The sequence below is a fragment of the Alternaria hordeiaustralica genome (genome assembly GCF_023758085.1).
Source record: "Alternaria hordeiaustralica strain BMP 2776 chromosome Unknown scaffold_9, whole genome shotgun sequence".
Classification (NCBI taxonomy): domain Eukaryota; kingdom Fungi; phylum Ascomycota; class Dothideomycetes; order Pleosporales; family Pleosporaceae; genus Alternaria; species Alternaria hordeiaustralica.
This window is the reverse complement of record NW_026056781.1, coordinates 592,191-614,278: the sequence shown is the minus strand read 5'-3', so window position 1 is coordinate 614,278 and position 22,088 is coordinate 592,191. Positions and strand designations below refer to the sequence as shown.

The window sequence follows — 22,088 nt, the reverse complement described above, 5'->3', positions numbered from 1 at the left end:
CAAGACGTCCGACCCGGAGTGCTCGACCCCAGCAAGAGGCCAAGTCACCGCCATCACGCCTTCCCGGTACGAGTGGAGGGGTGTAGGACAACACTGAAGACTTCGCAGACCAGGAATCCATCATGTCGCATGTTAATGGCACGACTAACGGCGCAGCAAAGCGCAGCGGGAGCCAGAAGATACTGAACGACGCGGTGGGCGTGACCAAGAGCCACGAGGGAGATGAAAAGACAGATTACACAAGATGGAGGCTCAAGGACGACCGAGGATGTCAGACATGGCACTATCTGCAAAGCGACGAGGAAATGAAGTCGTGGCCGCAGAGTACAGCGGACAAGTACTTCCTAGGCCTCGACACGGTGCGTATGCACCTTTTTCAACCGTGCAGACGACACCAGCAACTGACGTTGACCTCAGGAACAACCAGCCCTTGCACCCGCAAAGACACCCCTTGAAGCTGCGCACAATGGCCTCACGTTCTTCTCCCAACTCCAGCTCCCACCTGGCAACTGGGCCTGCGAATACGGCGGTCCCATGTTCCTCCTCCCAGGCCTCGTAGTCACTTGGTATGTCACCGAGACACCGATACCAGCGTCGCATGCGATCGAGATCAAGAACTACCTCTTTGCCCGCGCGAATCCAGAAGACGGTGGCTGGGGGCTACATATCGAGGGAGAGAGTACCGTGTTTGGTACGGCAATGAACTATACTGTCCTGAGGCTGCTTGGCGTCGACGCAGAAGACCCCAGAATGCGGAAGGCGCGGGACACACTTTGGAAATTAGGTGGCGCGCTCAACGGTCCGCATTGGGCAAAGTTTTGGTTGAGCGTGTTGGGTGTGACGGAATGGGACGTTGTCAACCCCTGTCCACCTGAGCTGTGGCTGCTGCCAGACTGGGTCCCTATCGCGCCGTGGAGGTGGTGGATACATATGCGACAGGTCTTCCTGCCCATGTCCTACGTCTACTCCAAGAAGTGGTCATACCCGCTTAATGACCTTACACGTCAACTGCGAGCCGAATTGTTGATGGAGCCATTTGAGAGCATCAACTTTGGCGCACGGCGGAATACTATTGCCCCGACGGACAACTACCACGCGAAATCTTGGATGCTCAAGGTCCTCTTTTGGTTCATGGCCGCTATATGGTTCCCATACATCAGGCCCACTTGGATGGTGAAGCGGGCTGAAGAGCATGTATGGTGGCTGATCGAAGCCGAGGATGAGAACACCGACTTCGCCAATCTGGGTCCTGTCAACGGTCCCATGAACATGTTGGCTGCTTACATCAAAGAAGGACCCAAGTCCCATGCTGTTCGCGAGCATCTCAAGACGCTTCCGGAGTTCCTCTGGGTAAAGGATGAAGGCATGCTTATGAACGGTACAAACGGTGTACAGACGTGGGACACCGCGTTCCTCATCCAAGCTGTTGACTCTTGCGGCTGGTCAAAGGATAAGAAATGGAAGCATATGCTCACAAAGAGTCTTGAGTTCCTAGAAGACCAGCAGATTCTTGAGGAAACCAGGGACCAACACGCATGCTACCGTCAACAACGCAAAGGTGCCTGGGGCTTCAGTACACGAAAGCAGGGCTACACAGTGAGCGACTGCACATCCGAAGGTCTCAAGAGCACACTTATCCTCCAGAGGGATAACGCATTCCCTGAACTTATCAACGAACGCCGCGTGAAAGATGCCATCGACGTCCTGCTGACTATGCAGAACGCTTCTGGTGGCTGTGCTTCTTATGAGCCGACACGGGGTAGCGTACTCCTTGAACATCTCAACGCAGCAGAAGTCTTCGGCAACATCATGATCGAGTATGACTACCCTGAATGCACAACGGCTGTCGTGACCGCCCTCGACATGTTCCAACATCATTACCCCGATTACCGTGCCGCGGAAATCTCTGCCTTCCGCGACCGCGCGGTGGCATACATTCGCGCCGCCCAACGCCCAGATGGATCTTGGTACGGCAGCTGGGGTATCTGTTTTACCTATGCCGGCATGTTTGCTCTTGAGTCACTCAAGTGCTCGGGAGAGCAGTACAGCAACTCTGAACGTGTGAGAAGGGCGTGTCAGTTCTTCCTAGACAAGCAAATGGAAGATGGAGGCTGGGGCGAGACGTACAAGAGCTGTGAGACCGGTGTCTGGCAGCAGCATCCGCGCAGTCAGGTTGTGCAGACTGCTTGGGTGGTCATCGCAATGATTGAGGGCGGGTTCCCACACAAAGAGCCGCTCGAAAGGGCTGTCAAGCTCATCATGCAGAGGCAGCAAGCCAACGGAGAGTGGTTGCAGGAGGCTATTGAGGGAGTGTTCAACAAGTCTTGGTAAGTTCATGCATTATTGATTAATGGTGAATGGTGGCTAATATAAGAACAGTATGATCTCCTATCCGAACTACAAGTTCATCTTCCCGATCAAGGCGCTGGGAATGTATGCGAAGCACTTTGGCGATGATGCAGTGCTCTGAAGAAGTTCATACGAACCCAGTTCTGCAGTTGGTAATCTTGAGAGTGAGGATAATTGAAGTCAGGCGGAGTTGTAAACACCAACTCAATAATACTAATACCACGATCAAGCTCCCGTATATGCAGGGAGCATACAAAATGATTTGCGACGTGACTCTGGTGTTACCACAACACTTACCACTATGGTATTATCTTGTTCATGAGCTTGGTCATCATGCGGTACTGTAACTTCTTTGAAACTCACGCATCTCCTGCGACAAACAATAGCTGGGTCTCGCTCGGGACCATACTTTGCGGATACGAATATCAGTTTTTGGTGTTTCCCTCTATGCCCACAAACAAGACTACATCACTACGACTAGCCGCTCTGAGCGCGCCAACAACAAACCGATTGGTACCTATTGCTACCAGAACTATGAGTATAAGTATATCTGGAAATCCCGTCTGAAAGACCTTTAGAAGCATCGCGAATAGCTCAGCCTTGTACTCATCAGATGGATCGAGCGCATACCGATCGGCAAGACGGCGGTGATGGCCTCTCACCTAGCCGAACAGAAGACAACGATCCTGTCGACGAGGGCGAAGACCACTCCAGTACTCCAGCCGGTCGGGGAACCGGCCCCGGTCGCGCTGGTCGAATGAACACAATCTCAGAAGAACCACCTTTGACTGGCCACGACCAAGGACAAGACACGACCAACACTGCAGAAACAACGCCATCTCGCCTCGCGCGCAGAGCTGCCGAAATCCGCGAGGCCAACCGCCGACGCAGGGCGCATGGTCAGACAAACTCGGATCCCTATGGAAACACGCCTTACACGCAGGGGGTTGGCCGTCCGTTGGAGGGAACTGAGAGTTCCCTTGACCCTAGCATGAATCGCGCTCGTGCTAATGCGATATTGCCTAGGTTTGCACCGAGGCTGGAAGACGTGGAGAGGGAGAGAGCGAACTTGGAGAGAAGAGCATGGATTGCCGCGGGTAGAAACTCTGGGCCGATGGAAGAGAGGGAGAGGAACAGGTTCAACAGGCGCCCGACAACTTATCAATTTCGGGCTCATGAGGGATTTCCTCTCAACGGCACGGGGACGCGGGGGCTATATGCTGGACGATACCCCATCCCATACATGAATCCAGCTACTGGAGGACCGGTTGCGGGAACGGGCGGTTACACACCTTTTGGCAGCGACAACTTCCACAGCAGCGTTCCAGACCAGTCATCTCCTCGCGACGATGGTAGAAGCGCTGCTGTCTACGACCCTGGCAGCTTTGAGGATACGGATCAATTCTACATCGAACCGGCTCCTAGACCCGAGAATGTCAATCCTAACGCTGTGGCGTCCCAGCCGGAGGGTAAACCTGGGGGTGACTCCAATCTTCCCAAGCGCAAGGATGAAGCGGATGATAAGCAGAGTGGAGGAAGAGGGCCAGGCGCGCCTTCACAGGCTACTTGAGAGGTGCCTCTTGCTGGTTATGGAACGGCGTAGCTGTTTAGTCAGAGACATACATAGAAGCAAAGGGTGTGGCATGGAGCAAGCAGGTCGTCGATGAGTTAGGTGGGTGGGACAGATTTGGTAGTTTCGAGGGATTTCTGGAGGGAATGAATCTCATGTAGTAGACAAGAAGGAGATACTCATAGTAACAGCAGCATAGAGGGGCTCCTGACGTGGGTGTGGATGTCTTCAGGCATCTCTTCGACAGCTGGCAGAGTCCCTGAGAGGTGAACTAAACGACAAGAGCACTGGCAATTGATATGCAGCTCGCAACTTTGACAGTCCGGTTGCTCTTGCACTTTGGTGACGCCCAAGGTGAGATGAGGGGAGAAGCACAGCATTAACCTAATACGTCTTAGCGTCGGCACCTATCCATCAAGCACGCTCCGATCTCGTCACCTTCTAGCACCGGTAAATGTCCTACTCCTATGTTCGGTAGGTACTACCCCGCTGGAGCGGCCCCGCAAGACTCCACGTGCTGTACGATGAACCTGCATCTCTGGGTGCTGGCGATGCACGACGTATCTTCGTTTCCAGACATTGCACATGCTCGCGGACCCTCTGGGCTTTCTTAATCTATCATGGCTTCCAATTCGACCATTCCACACCTCCGACAACATGACAACACCAAGCAACTCATTGTTGATGGCAAGCCATACCTTATGTTGGGCGGAGAACTGCAAAACTCGTCGCTTTCGTCTGCCGAATACATGAGCGAGATCTGGCCCAAGATGGTCGCAACCAATGTCAATACTCTACTTGGCTCTGTCAGTTGGGAGATGATCGAGCCTGAAGAGGGAAAGTTCGACTTTGAAGAGCTGGACAAAGTCATATTGGGCGCTCGAGAACACGGCTTGCACCTAATCTTGTTGTGGTTCGGATCTTTCAAAAATGGTATGTTGGTACATCTTCGCGGCCTCTCTCCACACCCTGACACGTACATGGCTAGGCAGATCAACGTACACCCCATCATGGGTGAAGACGAATCCAGAACGCTTCCCTCGTGCCGAACTTAGAAAGGCGGGAGGTGTGATTGAGGTTGCGGATGTGCTGTCCCTTTTCAATCAGGAGAACGTTGAAGCGGACGTGAAAGCATTCCGAAAGTTGCTTAGTCACCTCAAAGAGGTAGACGAGAAACATAGTACTGTATTAATGGTGCAAGTCGAAAACGAAGTCGGCCTGTTGTTTGACAGTCGCGACGGAAGTGTCGAGGCCAACAGAGTCTTCTCCGAACCAGTGCCCGCAGAACTTCTCCAATTCTTGAGCCGCGATTACGATCAACTACACCCCGATCTAAAAGCCAATCTCAAGACCTTTGTCGCACGATCGAAGCCACAATCTGGCACTTGGGAAGAAGTGTTCGGCGTCAGTAGCAGGACTGACGAGCTCTTCATGGCATATCATTATGCACACTACGTGAACCGCGTAGCAGCAGCTGGAAAAGCGGAGTATCCCATTCCGCTATACACGAATGTATGGCAGAACTATGCGGGAGATGATGCCGATAACGATACCCCCATTGTAGTTGGTGGTGGCGGTCATCCAGGAGATTATCCGTCAGGTGGCGGCACAGTCAATGTCCTCGATATTTGGCTGCAATTCGCACCTGACCTCGAATTCATCGCGCCCGATATCTACCTTAATGAGTACACTAGCTTATGCGGCAAGTACCGACATCGTGGAAATACTCTGTTCATCCCGGAGCAGCGACGAGATGAATACGGGGTTCGGCGCATCTGGATAGCTTACGGAACATTCCAGGCTCTGTTAGCCAGTCCCTTTGGCATCGATACTTTGGAGCCGGAAATTAATCCTTACACAAAGCACTATGGGCTGCTATCACAAGTCTCTCAAATCGTACTGGAAGCGCAACGTAACCCAGGCTCGTTGGTGGGTTTTTGTTTTGACGAATTCACCGGCGACAAAGATCCGTCGAAACCCATCAAGCAGCGTTTTGGCGATTGGGATATCACTATTGAGCGTTCTTTCGTTTTTGGCAAGCCCGGGACCGGTAGCGGCATGGTCATTTATCGTGGCGGAGCACGCTTTTTGCTTATTGGTTGGGGCTTTCAAGTGATGGGCCAATCGACTAGGGCTGACACGAAGTTTAACGGCATTCTGAAGAACGAAGAAAAGGTCGTGGAAGACATAGCGATAGGAAAGTTACGGACACTGAGGACCTTAGGTGGCGATGAGACGAGGAGTGGAGCCAACGCGATGATGCCGAATGAGGATCCTGACTATGGAGGATTCCCCATCGCTATAACAATTCCGGCCAGAACAGGTATCGCTGAGGTGGAGTTCTACTCTTTTTAAGCTTTAGTACTAGATGAACTCGGTGTCGTTAGAGGACGATTGGGGATTTTCCATAAAAGGAGAGATCAACACTAATGGTGACCGGCCAGCTGGGCGCCTAAGAAGGGAGCGCGGCAGGTTAAGATTGCAAAGGATTCTGGCCCCTGGGCATGAGGTGCAACTCACTTTTGTATCAATACATTCATTGAGCGACGCTGTCGTCTGCGTCCTTCAAAGCTGCTCCCAAAAATATTCCCTGAAGATGGCCCGTTGTTCTTGGTGTTTAGTCGCAGCCTTGGCTGCCTGCCGATCAGCCTTTGCCCAGACCGCGGCAACGGCTGTCGCGTCCTCCATGCCCGCATCATCATCGCAAACCTCAGCACCAACATCAAACCTTCCAGCTGTCGAAATCGACGTCATATTTCCTCGCGAAAATGAAACGTACGACTTTACCTCATCGTTACCCATCGTGTTCGCATTCCAGAATTTGACCGCGGCTGCTGAGCTTGGCCCCTTCACTTTCGCATGGGATATCATGCCGTACCACACCCTCGACGAACCAATACCAGGAGGTGTCATAGAGGATCAATGGTCGATAGGCTTTACCTCACATAATGCATCCACGTTTACAACGTCTGATGGATCGCCATATATCCTTGTCAACCACACGAATCCTAGGGATTGGGTCCATGGACCGAAGTATGGAGGAAATGCCTACTCATTGAGGTGGTACATCCTGTGGGGTGACGTGAATGAAGGATGCGACCACCCTCGGCCTGACATAGGTGTTTCGCATGACACTAAACTTCTCTTTACGCTTCTTCCAGCGTGGCCTAACGAGTGGAAGGCGCCCGACCCAACTACCTTCGGGAATGTTACAGGCAATTGTGCGCAACTGGGCACTTTCGCTATGATTGACGCAAATGAGTCCGAATTGTGTTCGCTGGATCAGCTACAGTGGGGAGATGGGAACCCGTGTGCCACCAAGCCTGATGGGCCTATGGTAACAAGCATGTCCAGTGCGGTGGCGAGCTTGTCTTCTGCGCAAAGCGTGGCTACTGCGACTCCAACCACTACCGAATCGTCTACCACGTCGAACGCGGCGTTCGCAACAGGTGTGCCAATTCAGCCAGCGCTCGCTGCGGCCTTCGTTGTTGGTGGATGGGAGTTGTTCCCGCTGTAGGGGTGTCATCGTACACAATGTTACATTTCTGGTGTTTCACATTACTATCTCGAGGGTCGACTTTCAGCCCAAAATTCGGTCGTAATCATGAGCGTATACAGCAATGCGTCGAGGTCTCAAACTGCTTGCTCATGGGTGCATCCAATGTGCGTAAGGCAACAGATATGCCGGTGTTTGTCTGCTTCTCTATGCGCTTGTTAACCCTGGCATTGCTGCCTGCGCAGTATGTACAGCCCCGCCGCCTCTCAAAACACATCACAAAAGGATACCAAATCTTAGCATGCCCAACGTCAGAACATATGACAGTTATCGTTCCGATGGCTTACTTCCCGTTCTTAGCATTACCCCCAGAATTGCGCATTATGATTTACTCATATTTCCTACCTACGAGCGATGGTAAAAAGTCTTTTCGACTTCTGGGCAAACAGCCTTTCGTCGGCCTCCGCCGGACTCGTCGAACAATCAAACATGAGATCGACTATGAAACCTTGAGACGCTCGTATTGCCTCATTCGGCGTGCAAATCCAAACTACACGTTGTCTGTCGATGCTCTGGACATGCGACACATGAACATGGTCATACGAAACGAGGCCGCGCAGCCACGGCGGAACTTTGACACCCTGAATTTATCGTGGTGGGAATATCTGCCCGAGTACTCAAGAGTTGATATCGTATACGAGTCCTGTGGACAGCGCAGCATTGATGACCCGGCATTTACCTCAATTTGCCGGGTCATCGCTAAACCATTCAAAAGACCTCGTATAGCTCAGAGCCTCCCAACCCAATTTTACGTCAAATTCCAAAAGCCTAGGGAAAATCTCGCTTCGTGGTCAGACAATTGGTTTCTTTTATTCTTTCGTCCTCGAAGAGATGCGACAGAGTACATGTCAACAACAGCAAAGTACTACAGTGTGGATGGTTCACTCATAGCCTGCGAATGGGAGAATTCCACAGATTTATTTGAGATGCTACCTTTTGTATTCCTTATTCTGGCAATACTGGCGGGTCATTTGTATCTTGCATCCGTTGTGGCACTTGCTGTGTACGATGTCTTGATGAGCACACTGTCACCGATCTTGGTCAGAGCCAGGGTCAGTTGAGCTGATGATAGTTTGTCGATCATGAAGGAAGGGATGTTTTGATTCACAGAAAAGACTACACGATGGCACACAGATCAGGAATCGAAGCTGTGCAAAGAGTTTGTGTGGTTGTAGCTGGGCTTGTCGGTTGAGACTGTCATATGCCATACCACTATGTTCAGTGCTACCACTTCGTGATCATATCTCATTCCTTAACAGTCCCACTGTTCGTGATATCACTCATCTCTTTCTCATAGTCGTGTACTTATTCGAAACAATATCAGACCTAATCCGACCAGATCTTGACCCTATATGCGAATGATCGTCGACTAGCTTAAGCTAGAGTGCTCGCCTATGAAGCATTAGCTGGGTTGGAAACTGGAGTATGTGACGTTACCTTCTAGGGTGTCGGAGCTAGAAGGACCGCCGCACATGCAGCCTGACAGGTACCGAAAGCACTGTTGCAGGCGACGATAGTGGCAGGAGCCGTCGCACCAAGCGTGGCACCCCAAGTCGCGCCTCCTCCAGCGTAACAGGCCATAACCACTGCAGAACAGCCGGCCTGGCAGATGCCATATCCGATCGGGCCTGCTGAGACCATGGGTGCGAGCATGGATAGGGCTGCTGCCGCCGAGATGGGAATGATGGAGATCTTCATTGTGTATGTTGCGGTGGGTGCTGTGGAATCTGTGATATGTTTAGCGACGGCCAACGGACATACTGAGAAGATAACTAACTTGCTAATTGACCGTAGTGTTATGTAGTTGGTTTAGAGCTTGATGGCGGGCTTATGGCTTGGTGAGCGTTTGATAAAGCCCTGCTGCACATGCTTTTCATCGGGCTAGTTCGTGTCACACAACAGCTTGCCACGTCATTTCACCGGTCACCCATCCCCTCACGTCTGTCGAGAGGACAAGTCATATGAAATTACGAAAACAGCCCCTTCATGCCTGCCCAGGTGGTTATGTATGGAGAATGCAGCGTTGCCAGAGCTCTCAGTATGGCCGTAAATCTGGAGCATCATTACTGACGTGTTATAGCGTATGCTTCCAAGGCCCAGTCCAAGGGCTTCCAAATGCCGAGAGCAACGCGGAAATGGCGTTTTCCTTATAAGATCACCTTCAGTCTAAGTCAGTCAGCAGTGAAGGCATCTACTGCTGCTGCACTTAGATCTGAAGCAAGCGCAGTCTAGAGGTTGATCAGCAGCTCTGAAAGCGGTCCACGATAGATGGCGTTAAATTGGTAAAATATCAATTTAAGGAGACCGCATCAACAATCGACGGGACTGCTGGGCCAATTCAGGATGTCTGAGTACACATTAGCTGTAGGGATGGATTACGAACTGCCCATCTGACTACTGCACCATACCGAGCAGTCTTCATCAACTCCCCAGCTACCTAGTAGCAGCGACATCTCTATCCCATTGGGTTGGTCACCACGGATGAGATTGAACCAATCTCAAGACTTAATGAGCACCCCTATCCCTCTTTCTGAAAGAGGAGACAGGTGGCAGTATGGAGATCATGCGTCAGCCAGCCAGATGTGCGGGGTTTAGGCAGCAGCTCCCAGAGTCGGTGTATATAATCGCCGCATCTCCAGGAATTGGAGCACCCTATCGCTTTACTGCTCATTTCTGAATGTGGGGCGGCTGAATATGGCACCAAACGAAATAAGCCTGTCGTCCTCGTCTCTCTTCAGACTCCCTGCTGAGATCCGCATCTCAATATACGAGCTTCTGGACTTTCCGCCTGTCGACAATGAACAATGTCGTGGGCTGATTTTATCATGTCGGCAAGCAAAGCGTGAGTGCAAAGGAGTCTCGATACGTACGACACAAGCGTGGTTGCTGGCTTACAAGGGGGACGTTCTCCCACAAAGCGGGCTTGAGGTGCGCATCTTGCTACCTCCTACAACGAGAACACCTACTGGGATGCATGCCAAGTTCCACACGCTTCGAAATCTGACCCTGGTAATTCCTGGACGAGCAATCCATGGCTGCGCTGACCAGCGCCGAGAGTTCTTTGAGAGTTTCCGGCCCTTAAACGCCATCTTCAGCTTGTGGCTCGATAACCTGACGATACAATTCTCGGGTCCGGTCGGAAAGAGCAGCGAAGGATACGGGATGTGTGGATCAATCACCGAGTGTTTTAGACGCCTTTTCTTCATTCTGGAGAGCGGCTTGACGTATGCGCATGATCCTGTCGGCCAGAAAGGCAATCTCAAGCTCAACAAGTACCGCTCCCTGGTGAAATACTGGCAGCCGCAACCAGCCTGGATTAAGAAACTGGTGGTTTCATGGGATCTGACTGAGGAGGGTCTGCGGAGCAAAGACTTGGTGGCGGTCGATGGTCACTGCAGGAAGCGTACAACGGCAGTTTGTCCCGGGTTGCGGAGATATCACGTCGCCAGCGAAGACGGCCTCCTTGGATCGGAGTCAAGGGAATCTTTCTGTCGATTTCGCCCATCGGAGCCGGAAGATCGCATGGCGGGCCCGAGTATTCAGCACAAAAAGCAATGTCTCAAGTGCGCGTGGCGTGGATGGGACTACCGCCGCTACGTCCGGGGCTTGCCGGTCGAGGATGACGAACGCTGGCTTTAGGAACAATCGCGGAACAATCACGATAACACAGCTGAAGATGTGTGGAAGACCTGGGGTCGTGCTGTTGAAAGTCCGAAGATCCCGCTGGGAGCCGCGCGATCTGGGCGATCCAGGGGCATCCACTAACACCCAAACCAGTAACAAGCGACGCGGGCTTATCAGGCACGATCAAACCTCATTGAACGATCACTGCTACGACTTTCGTGTCTACGTCATGTTTGGAAGTATCGCCGGTCTTCGGATCAAAAGATATGGGGAAGCGCTGCACGCTCTCTCCTTTTGGATCTTTTGGATCGCGCAACCATGTGTGGCATCACTTGTGCGGTCGCATTGCGGGGTCATGGACCGTTAGCGAAGGAACGTGGAGAGTTGAGCAAAACATTGCAAAAGAGTCTGGATACCATCAAGCATCGTGGACCTGATGCAGATGGTCATTGGATCAGCGAAGATTGTCGCGTGGGTACGTCAAGAAGTGACTACGGGTACGGGGAGAACACGTGACTAACATCCTGATTATCTAGCTCTTGGGCACAACAGATTAGCGATCGTCGACTTGAACCCAGAAGGAGAACAGCCATTCCACGATGCAGACAACGACATTCACGCTGTAGTCAACGGCGAGCTGTACGGCTATGAAGAGATTCGGGACCGCCTTAGTGCCGAAGGCTACAAGTTCAAGAGCCAGTCAGACTCTGAGATTGCACTGGCGCTATACAAGAAGCATGGTCTATCGTTCCTGCCGCACTTGCGCGGAGAGTTCTCATTGTGTCTATATGACTCCAAAGCTCAGGTCTTCATTGCCGCATGCGATCGGTATGCCATCAAGCCCATGTACTACACAATTTTAGACGGCAAATTGCTGGTATGACCGCTCTTCGCTTTTCCGAGAAACTTCGGACTGACAACCGCTGGGTAGATCGCTTCCGAAATGAAAGCATTCCTTCCCTTTGGATGGAAACCTGAGTGGGACGTGCAAAGCATCAAAGACGTGGGCTGGTTGTGCGATGGGAGAACCATCTTTCAAGGAGTTTCCAAGATACTGCCTGGTCACTACCTCGTCTGCAGATCGTTCAGCACTATCTCGCAAGACAAGTATTGGGATGTCGACTTCAAAGACAAGGTATGTGCTATGGCGTGTGCATCACGAACATCGCTGACAAGCTTAGCGTGAAATCGAAACGAGAAGTGAAGATGAGATGATCCAGGGTGTCCGAAAGCACCTTGTTGATGCTGTGCGAGATCGACTTCGTGCGGATGTACCAATCGGAGTATTCCTGAGCGGCGGCATCGACTCAAGCGCAATAGCAGGCATGGTCAAGCATCTGATGGACACTGAAGGCGCACAGCTTGGCACAGCTCCAGCATCAGAGCGGATCAATTGCTTTAGCGTTAAGTTTATTGGTGAAGAACACGATGAAGAGCCGATCGCACGTCGCACAGCTGAATGGCTAGGAGTCAAGATGCATCACTGCGAGATGACCGAGGAGAACTTTGCCGCCAACATCGAGAACGCAGTCTGGCACAACGAAGCAGCAGTAACTGATCTAGGCACTGTTGGCAAGTTCTTGCTTTCGAAGCTTACCAGCGATGAAGGTATCAAGGTCGTCCTCACTGGAGAAGGATCAGATGAACACTTTGCGGGATATCGGGAGCTCCTTACGGATTTCGTTCGCGAACCAGATCTATCAAGACCAAATCCCGGGCTTCCGGAAGAAGAGCGCGTGGCAACATTCAAGAGCTTAGAGGGCTCAGAGACATCAGGTCCAAAGGAACTTGCGACATCGGCTGCCATTCGTGCCCAAGTAAACAACACCTCTTTCCTTGGTTTTACGCAGACCGCTTCTCTCCGTGACCCGCTCTTTGCGCCTTGGGTTTTCAACGAGTTTGGAAAGAGCGACAAACGTCTTACGGCTGTGAACGCTGTCGATGGCCGTACCCGCGAGCTTATGGCCAAAAGGTGGCATCCGCTTCATACATCGCTGTACATCTGGATGAAGTCCTCTCTCGCAAACGGCCTACTTACCGTACTAGGCGACCGCTGCGAGATGGCCCACAGTGTCGAAGGCCGTCAGCCCTTTCTTGATCATCGCTTAACGGAATATGCGATGAAGCTTCCGCCCTCTGTAAAGTTGCACTACGACCCTCAAACTCGTAGTTTCAGTGAGAAGTGGATTCTCAAAGAAGCCATGAAACCATTCATCACGCCTGAACTCTACGCTCGCAAGAAACATCCCTTCTCTGCTCCAGTGAAGTATAAGCCCGATGGTCCTGTTCACCAGTTGTTCCAGAGACTGATCACGAAGGAGAATGTGGAGGCACTTGGATTTCTGGAGTGGGATAGGTGCAAGGATCTGTTGCATGATGCGATTTACGATGGTGATAGGCCAAAATGGAGTCAGATGATTCTGGTGGGTCAGTTTGTGATTCTGAGTAAGAGGTTTGAGGTCAAGAAGGCTGCACCGGAGTTTGATACGCTGGGGGCAAATGGAGCGACGAGATAGTCTTGGGTGTTCCAACACGAAACGCTCTGCACCAATCTATTCTGTTCTGTATTAAATTGTTTGAGTGTGAAGGACAAATTTACTGAACAAAACACTAGAAGAAACTAGAGTCTGACATCTCTTTTAGCTCCTCCTTCTTCGTCCTCCTAGTCATATTTGATACCAGTCCAGCAGACTTGAACGGGTACATAATCCCATTGTTCACGTGCTTTGCGTACATCATCCCAAGCAACTTCCCACAAGGAATCCCACATACCTCCACCAAAACGATGATGGATCTCATCCAAGCGCACCATACCAACCGAGCTACGTCGATTTGTAGCGTAAAACAAGGACGTATCTGCGTAGAATCTCGATGTGCCAGGGCTGAAGAGATTGGTATCCGCGTGGAATGGCGGTATATCGCCCTCGAACTCCATGGTATCGAGTGATCCATCTACCTCTACAGTATAGAAGCGTTTTCCAAGAAGTACCTGGGGGACATTGGAAGCAGGTCTTGGGGTTGTAGGCGCGATGGTTTGCGGATTTCTGGAATCATGCAAGAGAAGAGCGTCGATAACGGCAGGCTTGCGCTCTGGAATCTCTGCCGATGCAACGCCTCGGTTGCGAAGTTCTCGCTTCAGCTGGTAAGTAGGCAAGCTCTCGTATTCGTCCTCTCGGGTACAGTTACGATAATCCCACGAGACAGTGATGGTGCCGGCAAAGAACTCATCTGTGTCTAAACGGCTGGGACTCCTGTCGATTCCGCTTTCTAGACCCATTAGCATGAGCACTGCTGCTTCTGTCATATCTTCTAGATTCTTCACTACCTGCTGACTCGTATAATGGAGGACAATGTTGTTGATCTCAATAGAAAGTAAGTCCTCGACACCAGTGCGAGGATAGCGATCTTTACGAAGGTCGACCAGGTGAACAGGTGCGTTGGTGATCAGCGTCAACTCTGTTAGTCCAGCAAAGTCTTCCATGTTCTTCAGTTGATGCGGTAGTCTCAGCCTATACCCCGTACTCTTGGTGAATCTTCTGCAGATGTCCTGGACATACAGCCACAGATGACGCACGCCCTCCTCCTCAGCTTCTTGTTTTGCCTGCCGACAGGTACCTCTAAAGCCAACCCATTGGGTCGCGTCCTTGGTACGAATTTGACCAAGCGTCATGTAATTGTAGATTAGGTTTCGGACGTCGCGGTTGAGGAGGTTAAAGAAGTAACTGGTCTCGTTCGGGCCTTGTTCGGGAGGGGCTGCATCTTGTGGAATTATGATGTCAGCGACGCGACGGGAGGTCGGCATTGTGATCGACGATGTGGTTATGATTGAAGACTGGGCTGTAAGTCGATGAAGGCTTCGAAAGGCTGTGTGTACGGTCGAGCGCCCACGTGTGGTTATGGGTGTTTATGCAGGGGAAGATCGAATCGAAATCAGGGCAAGGTCTTGAATATATATACACTAGAGGGGTACTCAATGGCGTGCTCTAGGAAGCTCGAGCGTCGAGAGTGAAATATTCGTGTAATCAAGGGGCCAATCGCCTAGTTCCCTGCCCGCCTACCAATCCTTGCTCGGAGTCAATGCTCGATAAGTTCGCCCATGATTCGCGTATTCTTACTCGTCAATTTAGATCACCGAAAGGACTGAGTCCTTGGTGTAAGCATCGTGTGTGACGTAAACGGGAGTAGGTCAAGGTTGGTATATGGTAGATGTATTCATCGGCTTTCATAACTCGTATAGCTTCGTCTGTACCGGCGTTGAAACCTGTGGCCCGTAGCTCAATCTCTGTTTCTGCTTGGACTCCACCTCTTGAAGACGAACTCTCGAACTGTGTACTTCTGCAAAATGCGACCAATGTCAAGCTTGAACCCATCCAAGCTCATATAATCCGCATCCCACGGTGCTGGTACTTCAACGTAGACCAGCATCAGTGTCTTCATGACCTGGGTTTGCACTCGGTTCACGCGATGGAACCACCACCAGTCCCTGCGCTCCTTTTCCGCGGCTCTGACTTGGGCCTGACCGTCCTTTTGCTCGGTCCAGTACGGGGCTGAGTAGGAAGGAATGATCATAATCGCAAACTCGGCATGTGTGAACGCAGGACCACGAATGTAGAGCAAGTAGTCGACAGCGAACTTGACACCAGGCCGCACGACCCAGCCCAGGGATCGGAAGTGGTGAAAGACAACGTATTTTATCAGGAATGGGTTGTCAGGTTCAATAGGCGGAATACACGTCATAGCAGGATCCACTCGAGTAGCGTCATTGCTCATACGGTACGCAGTACGAAGATGCGTCAAAGCTCTTTCGAGATCATCGGATTCGCCAGAACTGGACGCATGAGCGCAGTATACACGCAAGAGGTACCATGCTGGGTAGTGTTGTGCAAGATCCATGGGAACCTGGGTGTCCACGTTGACGACTTGCAAAGCACCAAGGACGTATGTCAGGAAGAAAGCCTCTTCGGGTGTGAGCTGAAGATGCTCAAGATCCACAATGTCAACCTCTAGATCAGCTTCAGCGTCGGCCGGTGCGGCAGGGCCATGTGTGCTTTCATTGATCGCCGGAGTTGCTGTTGCATCTTCTGGCTTGGTGATGTCCTTGGCGTCGCTACCTACGAGCTTGTTGATGTTGGCGTCGGATACGATCTTGCCTTCTTGCCGTAGCTGTTGCTCAATAGCCTCGCGCTGCGCCTTGGCTCTCTCTAACTTGAATTGTCTGCGCTCTTCCCGCCTTGATTGTGTAACCTCGGTGCTTGTCTTGGACGCCTGGGCACCTCGCCTTCGCTTTTCAGCGACTAACCATTGTGGTTCACTTCGGCTGAGGGACCCTTTACCCCAGAAGCCTTGTTCCCAAAGAGCTCGGATGGAGGCCGGATCGGTGACGTGGATTGACTGGGTTTCTGCAGAGTAGTATGCTCTATGGATGACGATGTGTGACTTGGGCGACCACAGCGACTGCGAAATCAGGCTGATGACTAGTCGCACGATGGAAATGGGGTTGTGCGGGATGAAGGCAGGCAGCGCATATACGTCTAGTGGCAGAGGCTTCGCATGTATTTCGTTGTAGTTGGGTCGTTTTGGGCGAGGTTTCCTCGAAACACCGTTGGCTGGTTCTTGGTTCGGCTGAGGTAGACCCTCTGGGCGCTCCTCGCTTGCAGCAACAGCATGCTCAGGCTGCTGAGTTGAAGACATGCCTCAGTCCAGCTCAATGTTCGACGAAACTGTACTCGCGTTAGTCCTGCGCGCGTTTTGAGGCAATGTGAAGTGTAGCAAGTAATGTCGATCAGATACCGTTGTAGTCTATTGTAACGGAAACAGCATCGAGAGCCAGACGCAGTCAAGTGAATGCATGCGCCGGCAATCGTATAAGTGAAAAGTTGTCATCATAAGACAGTGAAACATGTGAATGGGAATGGATGGTACTTACCCGGCCTTTGCGACTTCAGGTAATGGCGTCGTCGACGAGCGTTGCGAGCTTCATGGTGGAGTGGTGCTGAAGGTGAGAGGAGAGCGCAAAAAGTTTGGAAATGACTGTTTGCCAAGGCCGGATTTGATTGGCCGTCTTGGCCGACCGCACAGCAGTCCAGTTCCCAACACACGACAGCCACCGTACCACTGGCTTTTGAATGCGCATAGCGGTCATTGACAGTCGCACACTGTATATGCTTCACGATACCTGCAGACTGCGGTTGGGGCTTGTGCGTGCCTTAGGAACGCCTGCTGTGACGTAATAAGAGCAGCTACCTCCGAGAAAGTAAAGAACGTCTTCGTGACGCCACGCAAAAGCGATTAGGCATCTGCACCTCTTACACGAATGTTACCTGGCTGATCAGAGACTTACTCCAAAAATACAGCAGCTCTAGATATATACCGAACAGCTTTCAAGATGCTGCCAGCGGCAAGATGGTCTTTACGACTGCCACGCCAGAGCGCTCGATCAATCACCACGAAAAGCATACCACGGCTAGCCCTTCGCAGTCGCCTACCGCGCAATACGACGCCGCCAACGACCTCAGCATATTCTACGAGACCACCTAGCAACGAATCCTCATCAAACACACATGATGGGGCCCCCAAAGAGACATCGAAAGTGGACGCCGTGTCCAACGCCCTCTCGACCACGCCCGACTCCGAGAACAACCTCGTAACGCCCGTGTACATGCCCGAAGACCCGAACGCCGTCCTAAAGCAGACACACCCCGCCATGCGTCTTCTGGACAACTCGTCTCTTATAGTACAACGGCAGCTGGAAATGATGAACGTGCTCATGGGCTTCGAGCAAGCGAACCGCTACGTTATCATGGACCCGCACGGTAATCATATTGGATATCTCGCCGAGCAAGACCATGGCATAGGGAACGCCATGGCGAGACAGATGTTCAAGACGCACCGCAGCTTCACGACTCACGTCTTTGACCGGGACGAAAAGGAAATACTAAGGTTTCATAGACCTTTCAGCTGGATCAACTCGAGAATACGCGTGTACGATGCGGTAGGGCCCGATGAGAGCACCTATACCAGCTCGGCAAGTCTGCAAGGCACGAGTGTCAAAAGCATAGCCAACCAAACGAGCGCAAATGTCTCAACTTTGGCACTCCAAGACATGAGGATTATCGGAGCTTCGGAACAGGAGTGGGCACCATTACGAAGGAAGTACAACCTGTATCTCGCAAGGAATCTCGAGGACGCTGCCGCAGGACCAGACGCGCCCCAACTGTCCTCTGGCGACCTGCCAATCTCAGACTCTAAAGCCGTGGCAGTAGCAGAAGGCGATACCCGAGAAGTGGGCATGCTCCAGTTTGCCAGGGTTGACGAACCCTTTTTGTCCTGGGACTTCAGCTTGATGTCTGAAGACGGGCGGCTAGCGGGTTCTGTTAACCGCAACTTCGGAGGCTTCGCGCGCGAAATATTCACTGATACGGGTGTTTATGCGTTGAGAATGGACGCTGCCGGGCTGGCAAGTGGGCCGTCAGGCATGGTTTCCAAAACTGGTGAGCAGAGCCGACCATCACTAGAAGACTACCCTGGCATGACCCTTGATCAACGCGCCGTAATGCTTGCTACGGCTGTTAGCATCGACTTTGACTATTTCAGTCGACATAGTGGTTCTGGTGGCATGTGGCCAATGTGGATGCCATGGGTAGGTGGCAGTGGTGAAGCCGCGGGAGGTGCTGCAGCTGGTGAAGCGGGTGCTGCCGGTGCTGGGGCCGTAGGTGCTGCTGGCGAAAGCGGTATTGCAGGTGAGGTCGGCACTGCAGCGCGCGGACTGGGAGCTGGAGAGGGTGCTGCGACAGGTGCAGCTACAATGGCGGGCTACGAAGCTATGCAAAGAGGGCGAGAAGCCAGGCAACAAGAAGACGATGCTTCCCCACAAGCGACCGATCCGTATCAGCCCAACCCCGATCAACAGCCAGGCACAGGCCAAGTCGGTGAAGATGTCTGGGGCGAAGATCCTGGCGTCGGATCTCGGGGTCAAGATCAGGACTTCTGGGGTGGACAGGGTGGACAGAGTGGTGGCGATGCTGGAGACGGTGGTGATGGTGGTGGGTTTAGCTGGGGTGACTTTTTCGAAGAGTAAGGCTGTGCCGCTTCTTTTGTACCACCATTGTATCTTGTAGCATTGATACCATTTTAGATAACAAGCTCTATTGCTAAGGCAATCGTTGGGCAACGCGCTCATATACGTTTCTCCCGTAAGTCGGTTGAGTAGAGAAAAAGAGCCCTAGATACTAGTCTGCGGCTGAGGTGGGGCTGTGCTAAACGGCTCAGTCCTTCCTTCTTCGTTCGCTTTTCCCCTTCATACACGACTTCACTCAATCGCTTTGCGCTTCGTTACCTTATTCTCTACGAGGCGCTAGATCCAATTTGAGCTCAACTCTAGGCTTATCTTGGTACCGGAGCATACCATTCAGTCTTTGATTGATGAGGTGGACAAGCCCGACAACTCAGTCGGCAACGCAGCGAGAATGCCGCAGACATCGGACTTCTACAGGTATAGAGAACTGGACGGATCAAAGCAGCAGATCCGTCTCGCAAGATTGTTGCGATCTCAACCTGTGGCCAATACGCTATACAAGCGCGACTTCATTTACTGCGAACTTGAGATATTCGACATCAACACTGCACCCGAGTTCATCGCTCTGTCATACACTTGGGGTGGGCCATCAGATAATAGGTATATCGCTATCAATAACAAGCTGCTCGCTGTTAGAATGAACTTGTTCGATTTCCTTTCCGCCTTTCGCTCAGACGAAGCCAATACCCAGTACCTCTGGATCGATCAGGTAGGTCCTACAACTACTTGGCTATGCATGCATGGACTAATCTCATCACTCAGATATGTATCAACCAACAGGACACGACGGAACGTAATCATCAAGTTCGCCTAATGGCTCGAATTTACTCCGAATGCATCTATGTCATTGTTTGGTTAGATTTGTCTTCGTTAAGAGCAGCGCGAAGGTACTCCAAAAACAGGAATGCCGAGAATACTGAGGCTATCCTGAGAAACCGTTACTTCACGCGTCTATGGATCGTGCAGGAAGTAATGTTACCCAAAAAGGCACATATCCTGTGCGGTCACGTCTGGATGGACTGGGATGTCCTCTTCAAGGCTGCATTGTTTGCTGGATTTCTGGAACATCCAACTCTGTCGCCAATGACGTATTTACTTTCTAATCGTTATGCACACGCGGAGCCTGTTCGACCTGGGTATTCGCATCTACTGTGCAATCTACTACGTCAATTTTCTAGCATGGGCTGCGAAGACCCTCGAGACAAGCTATACGGTATGCTCGGCCTCATCTCTGAAACGCTACGGCCTATCGTGGATTATTCGAACACCAGGGAAGACGTCTACCTTGATGCCATCAGAATCCTTGGTCCATTTTTCTGCATGGACGCCTCGAATTGGTGGTGGCAGGACTTACCGTTGAGAATGGGTGTCCCGTTGGCTCATGTTGTATCGTTGCAGCCTTTCGTCACTGGTCTACTTGCTTGCGGACAAAAAGAAAATAAAGTTGACCCAATATGGACTTTGCAAGACATGGGCTTTGTAAAAGCAGATCCAACGCGACCTTATCCAGGTCGATGGTGGTACGAGTACAAAGGCGTACGACATTACCACGACTGCATTTCCTCCAAGGACGAGCCTGCAAACTCGGAAGCTGCTTTGTGGTCCTTACTCGATGCTACGCCTGAACGAGGCTCGGGGTAACTGGGATACCCCGCATCATCGTCCATCTACCCCGGAAAAGTCCAGCTCCAGATTTCCCGCAGCGCCACCAGTCGGGGGTAATTGTTCCGTTAAACCCACGCTGCCGAAGATCCATCTATACCGACTGCACCGATATAAATAGTAGCCAAGCTTGCTAGAGATCATTATGACGATCATCAAGCCTTCGAAACCGTTTTCCGCTTTGCCGATATGAAGCTCACCGCGAGTTCAAGCGTCTTCTTGACACTCTTTGTGCATGCAATCGCTGCCCCCGCGCATTCGAAGCAGAAACAAAGTTCTTTTAAATGGCATTCCACAGAATCTCTGATAGCCTTTGGGGATAGCTACACGTACGTGCAGGGTACTCTCGGCCACCAAAACTACACCTTCATTGGCGATGAATTCAACTTCTCTTTTGCGCCCGCACAGCTCTTTTCGAATCGCATCGTGCAGAACCTTACGGGAACGGCAGAAGGTGGCCCTAATTGGGTGGAGCTTTTGACTGGATGTGGTGTCGAGGATGGTTTGCACAATCCAAGAGAGTGCGATGTTCAGCTCTGGGACTTTGCATATGCTGGCGCGAATACTTTCGAGGAAGCTGGATTCACACCCCTTCATCACAACCATACTGTCTCACTCGAACGGCAGATCGAACAGTTTGCCTCCTACGGCAGTCCAGCTCTCGAATCAATTCATCTCAACAAGAAGAAAGCGCTCGTAGCGATATGGATCGGCATCAACGACATCAATGACCTTGTATCCACCCAAGGCAAGAACGCATCCTTTGCGCCACTCTACGAGAAGATCCAGGATCGAGTTTTTGAGAACGTGGAGAAGATCTATGAACTTGGCTACAAGAACTTCCTTTTCATGAATCTACCGCCTCTGGATCGTGGGCCAGGCACGCCCAATGTCAACGCGTCGCTCGTTGCTTCTTTCAACAAGATTCACGCTGCACATGCCAACGACTTTCAGTCCGATCATAAGGACGTGAAGGTGCTGCAATTCGACGTGAATAGTGTTTTGAACTACGTTTTGGATCATTACCAAGACTACGGGTTCAAAAACGTCACCGACTACTGCCCTGGATATAATCAGCCAGATATCCTGACAAATCCTAGCCAATATGGGTGCACGGACTTGAACACGTACTTTTGGTACAATTCAGGGCACCTGACGAGTCGGACGCATGAGGTCATGACGAAAGCCTTGAAACGATGGTTGTCAAAGCAGTAATAGGGATATAGACGGTCGTTTGTTCTTGATATCATAGT

The 22,088-nt window shown here is 51.6% G+C and overlaps 8 protein-coding genes across 8 annotated transcripts; 6 read left to right on the top strand and 2 right to left on the bottom strand.

The window, feature by feature from the left end:
- Positions 1-122: 122 nt before the first annotated feature.
- On the top strand, positions 123-2,470 carry J4E84_005448 (uncharacterized protein; the record flags this gene model as incomplete). The annotated part of the gene is made up of 3 exons (XM_049388045.1): positions 123-359; positions 418-2,327; positions 2,380-2,470. The coding sequence occupies 3 exons, from the start codon at positions 123-125 to the stop codon at positions 2,468-2,470; spliced, it is 2,238 nt and encodes a 745-aa protein (XP_049244285.1).
- Positions 2,471-2,962: 492 nt separating this feature from the next.
- On the top strand, positions 2,963-3,919 carry J4E84_005447 (uncharacterized protein; the record flags this gene model as incomplete). The annotated part of the gene is made up of 1 exon (XM_049388044.1): positions 2,963-3,919. The coding sequence occupies one exon, from the start codon at positions 2,963-2,965 to the stop codon at positions 3,917-3,919; it is 957 nt and encodes a 318-aa protein (XP_049244284.1).
- A 620-nt stretch (positions 3,920-4,539) lies between these two features.
- Positions 4,540-6,274, top strand: J4E84_005446 (uncharacterized protein; the record flags this gene model as incomplete). Its single annotated transcript, XM_049388043.1, has 2 exons — positions 4,540-4,852; positions 4,908-6,274. The coding sequence occupies 2 exons, from the start codon at positions 4,540-4,542 to the stop codon at positions 6,272-6,274; spliced, it is 1,680 nt and encodes a 559-aa protein (XP_049244283.1).
- A 5,143-nt stretch (positions 6,275-11,417) lies between these two features.
- J4E84_005445 (uncharacterized protein) lies at positions 11,418-13,615 on the top strand (the record flags this gene model as incomplete). The annotated part of the gene is made up of 4 exons (XM_049388042.1): positions 11,418-11,574; positions 11,636-11,976; positions 12,031-12,234; positions 12,281-13,615. The coding sequence occupies 4 exons, from the start codon at positions 11,418-11,420 to the stop codon at positions 13,613-13,615; spliced, it is 2,037 nt and encodes a 678-aa protein (XP_049244282.1).
- A 146-nt stretch (positions 13,616-13,761) lies between these two features.
- Positions 13,762-14,901, bottom strand: J4E84_005444 (uncharacterized protein; the record flags this gene model as incomplete). Its single annotated transcript, XM_049388041.1, has 1 exon — positions 13,762-14,901. The coding sequence occupies one exon, from the start codon at positions 14,899-14,901 to the stop codon at positions 13,762-13,764; it is 1,140 nt and encodes a 379-aa protein (XP_049244281.1).
- A 473-nt stretch (positions 14,902-15,374) lies between these two features.
- Positions 15,375-16,790, bottom strand: J4E84_005443 (uncharacterized protein; the record flags this gene model as incomplete). Its single annotated transcript, XM_049388040.1, has 1 exon — positions 15,375-16,790. The coding sequence occupies one exon, from the start codon at positions 16,788-16,790 to the stop codon at positions 15,375-15,377; it is 1,416 nt and encodes a 471-aa protein (XP_049244280.1).
- Positions 16,791-17,484: 694 nt separating this feature from the next.
- J4E84_005442 (uncharacterized protein) lies at positions 17,485-19,176 on the top strand (the record flags this gene model as incomplete). Its single annotated transcript, XM_049388039.1, has 1 exon — positions 17,485-19,176. One exon carries the CDS (start codon positions 17,485-17,487, stop codon positions 19,174-19,176), a length of 1,692 nt encoding a protein of 563 aa, XP_049244279.1.
- Positions 19,177-21,024: 1,848 nt separating this feature from the next.
- Positions 21,025-22,050, top strand: J4E84_005441 (uncharacterized protein; the record flags this gene model as incomplete). Its single annotated transcript, XM_049388038.1, has 1 exon — positions 21,025-22,050. The coding sequence occupies one exon, from the start codon at positions 21,025-21,027 to the stop codon at positions 22,048-22,050; it is 1,026 nt and encodes a 341-aa protein (XP_049244278.1).
- Positions 22,051-22,088: the final 38 nt, after the last annotated feature.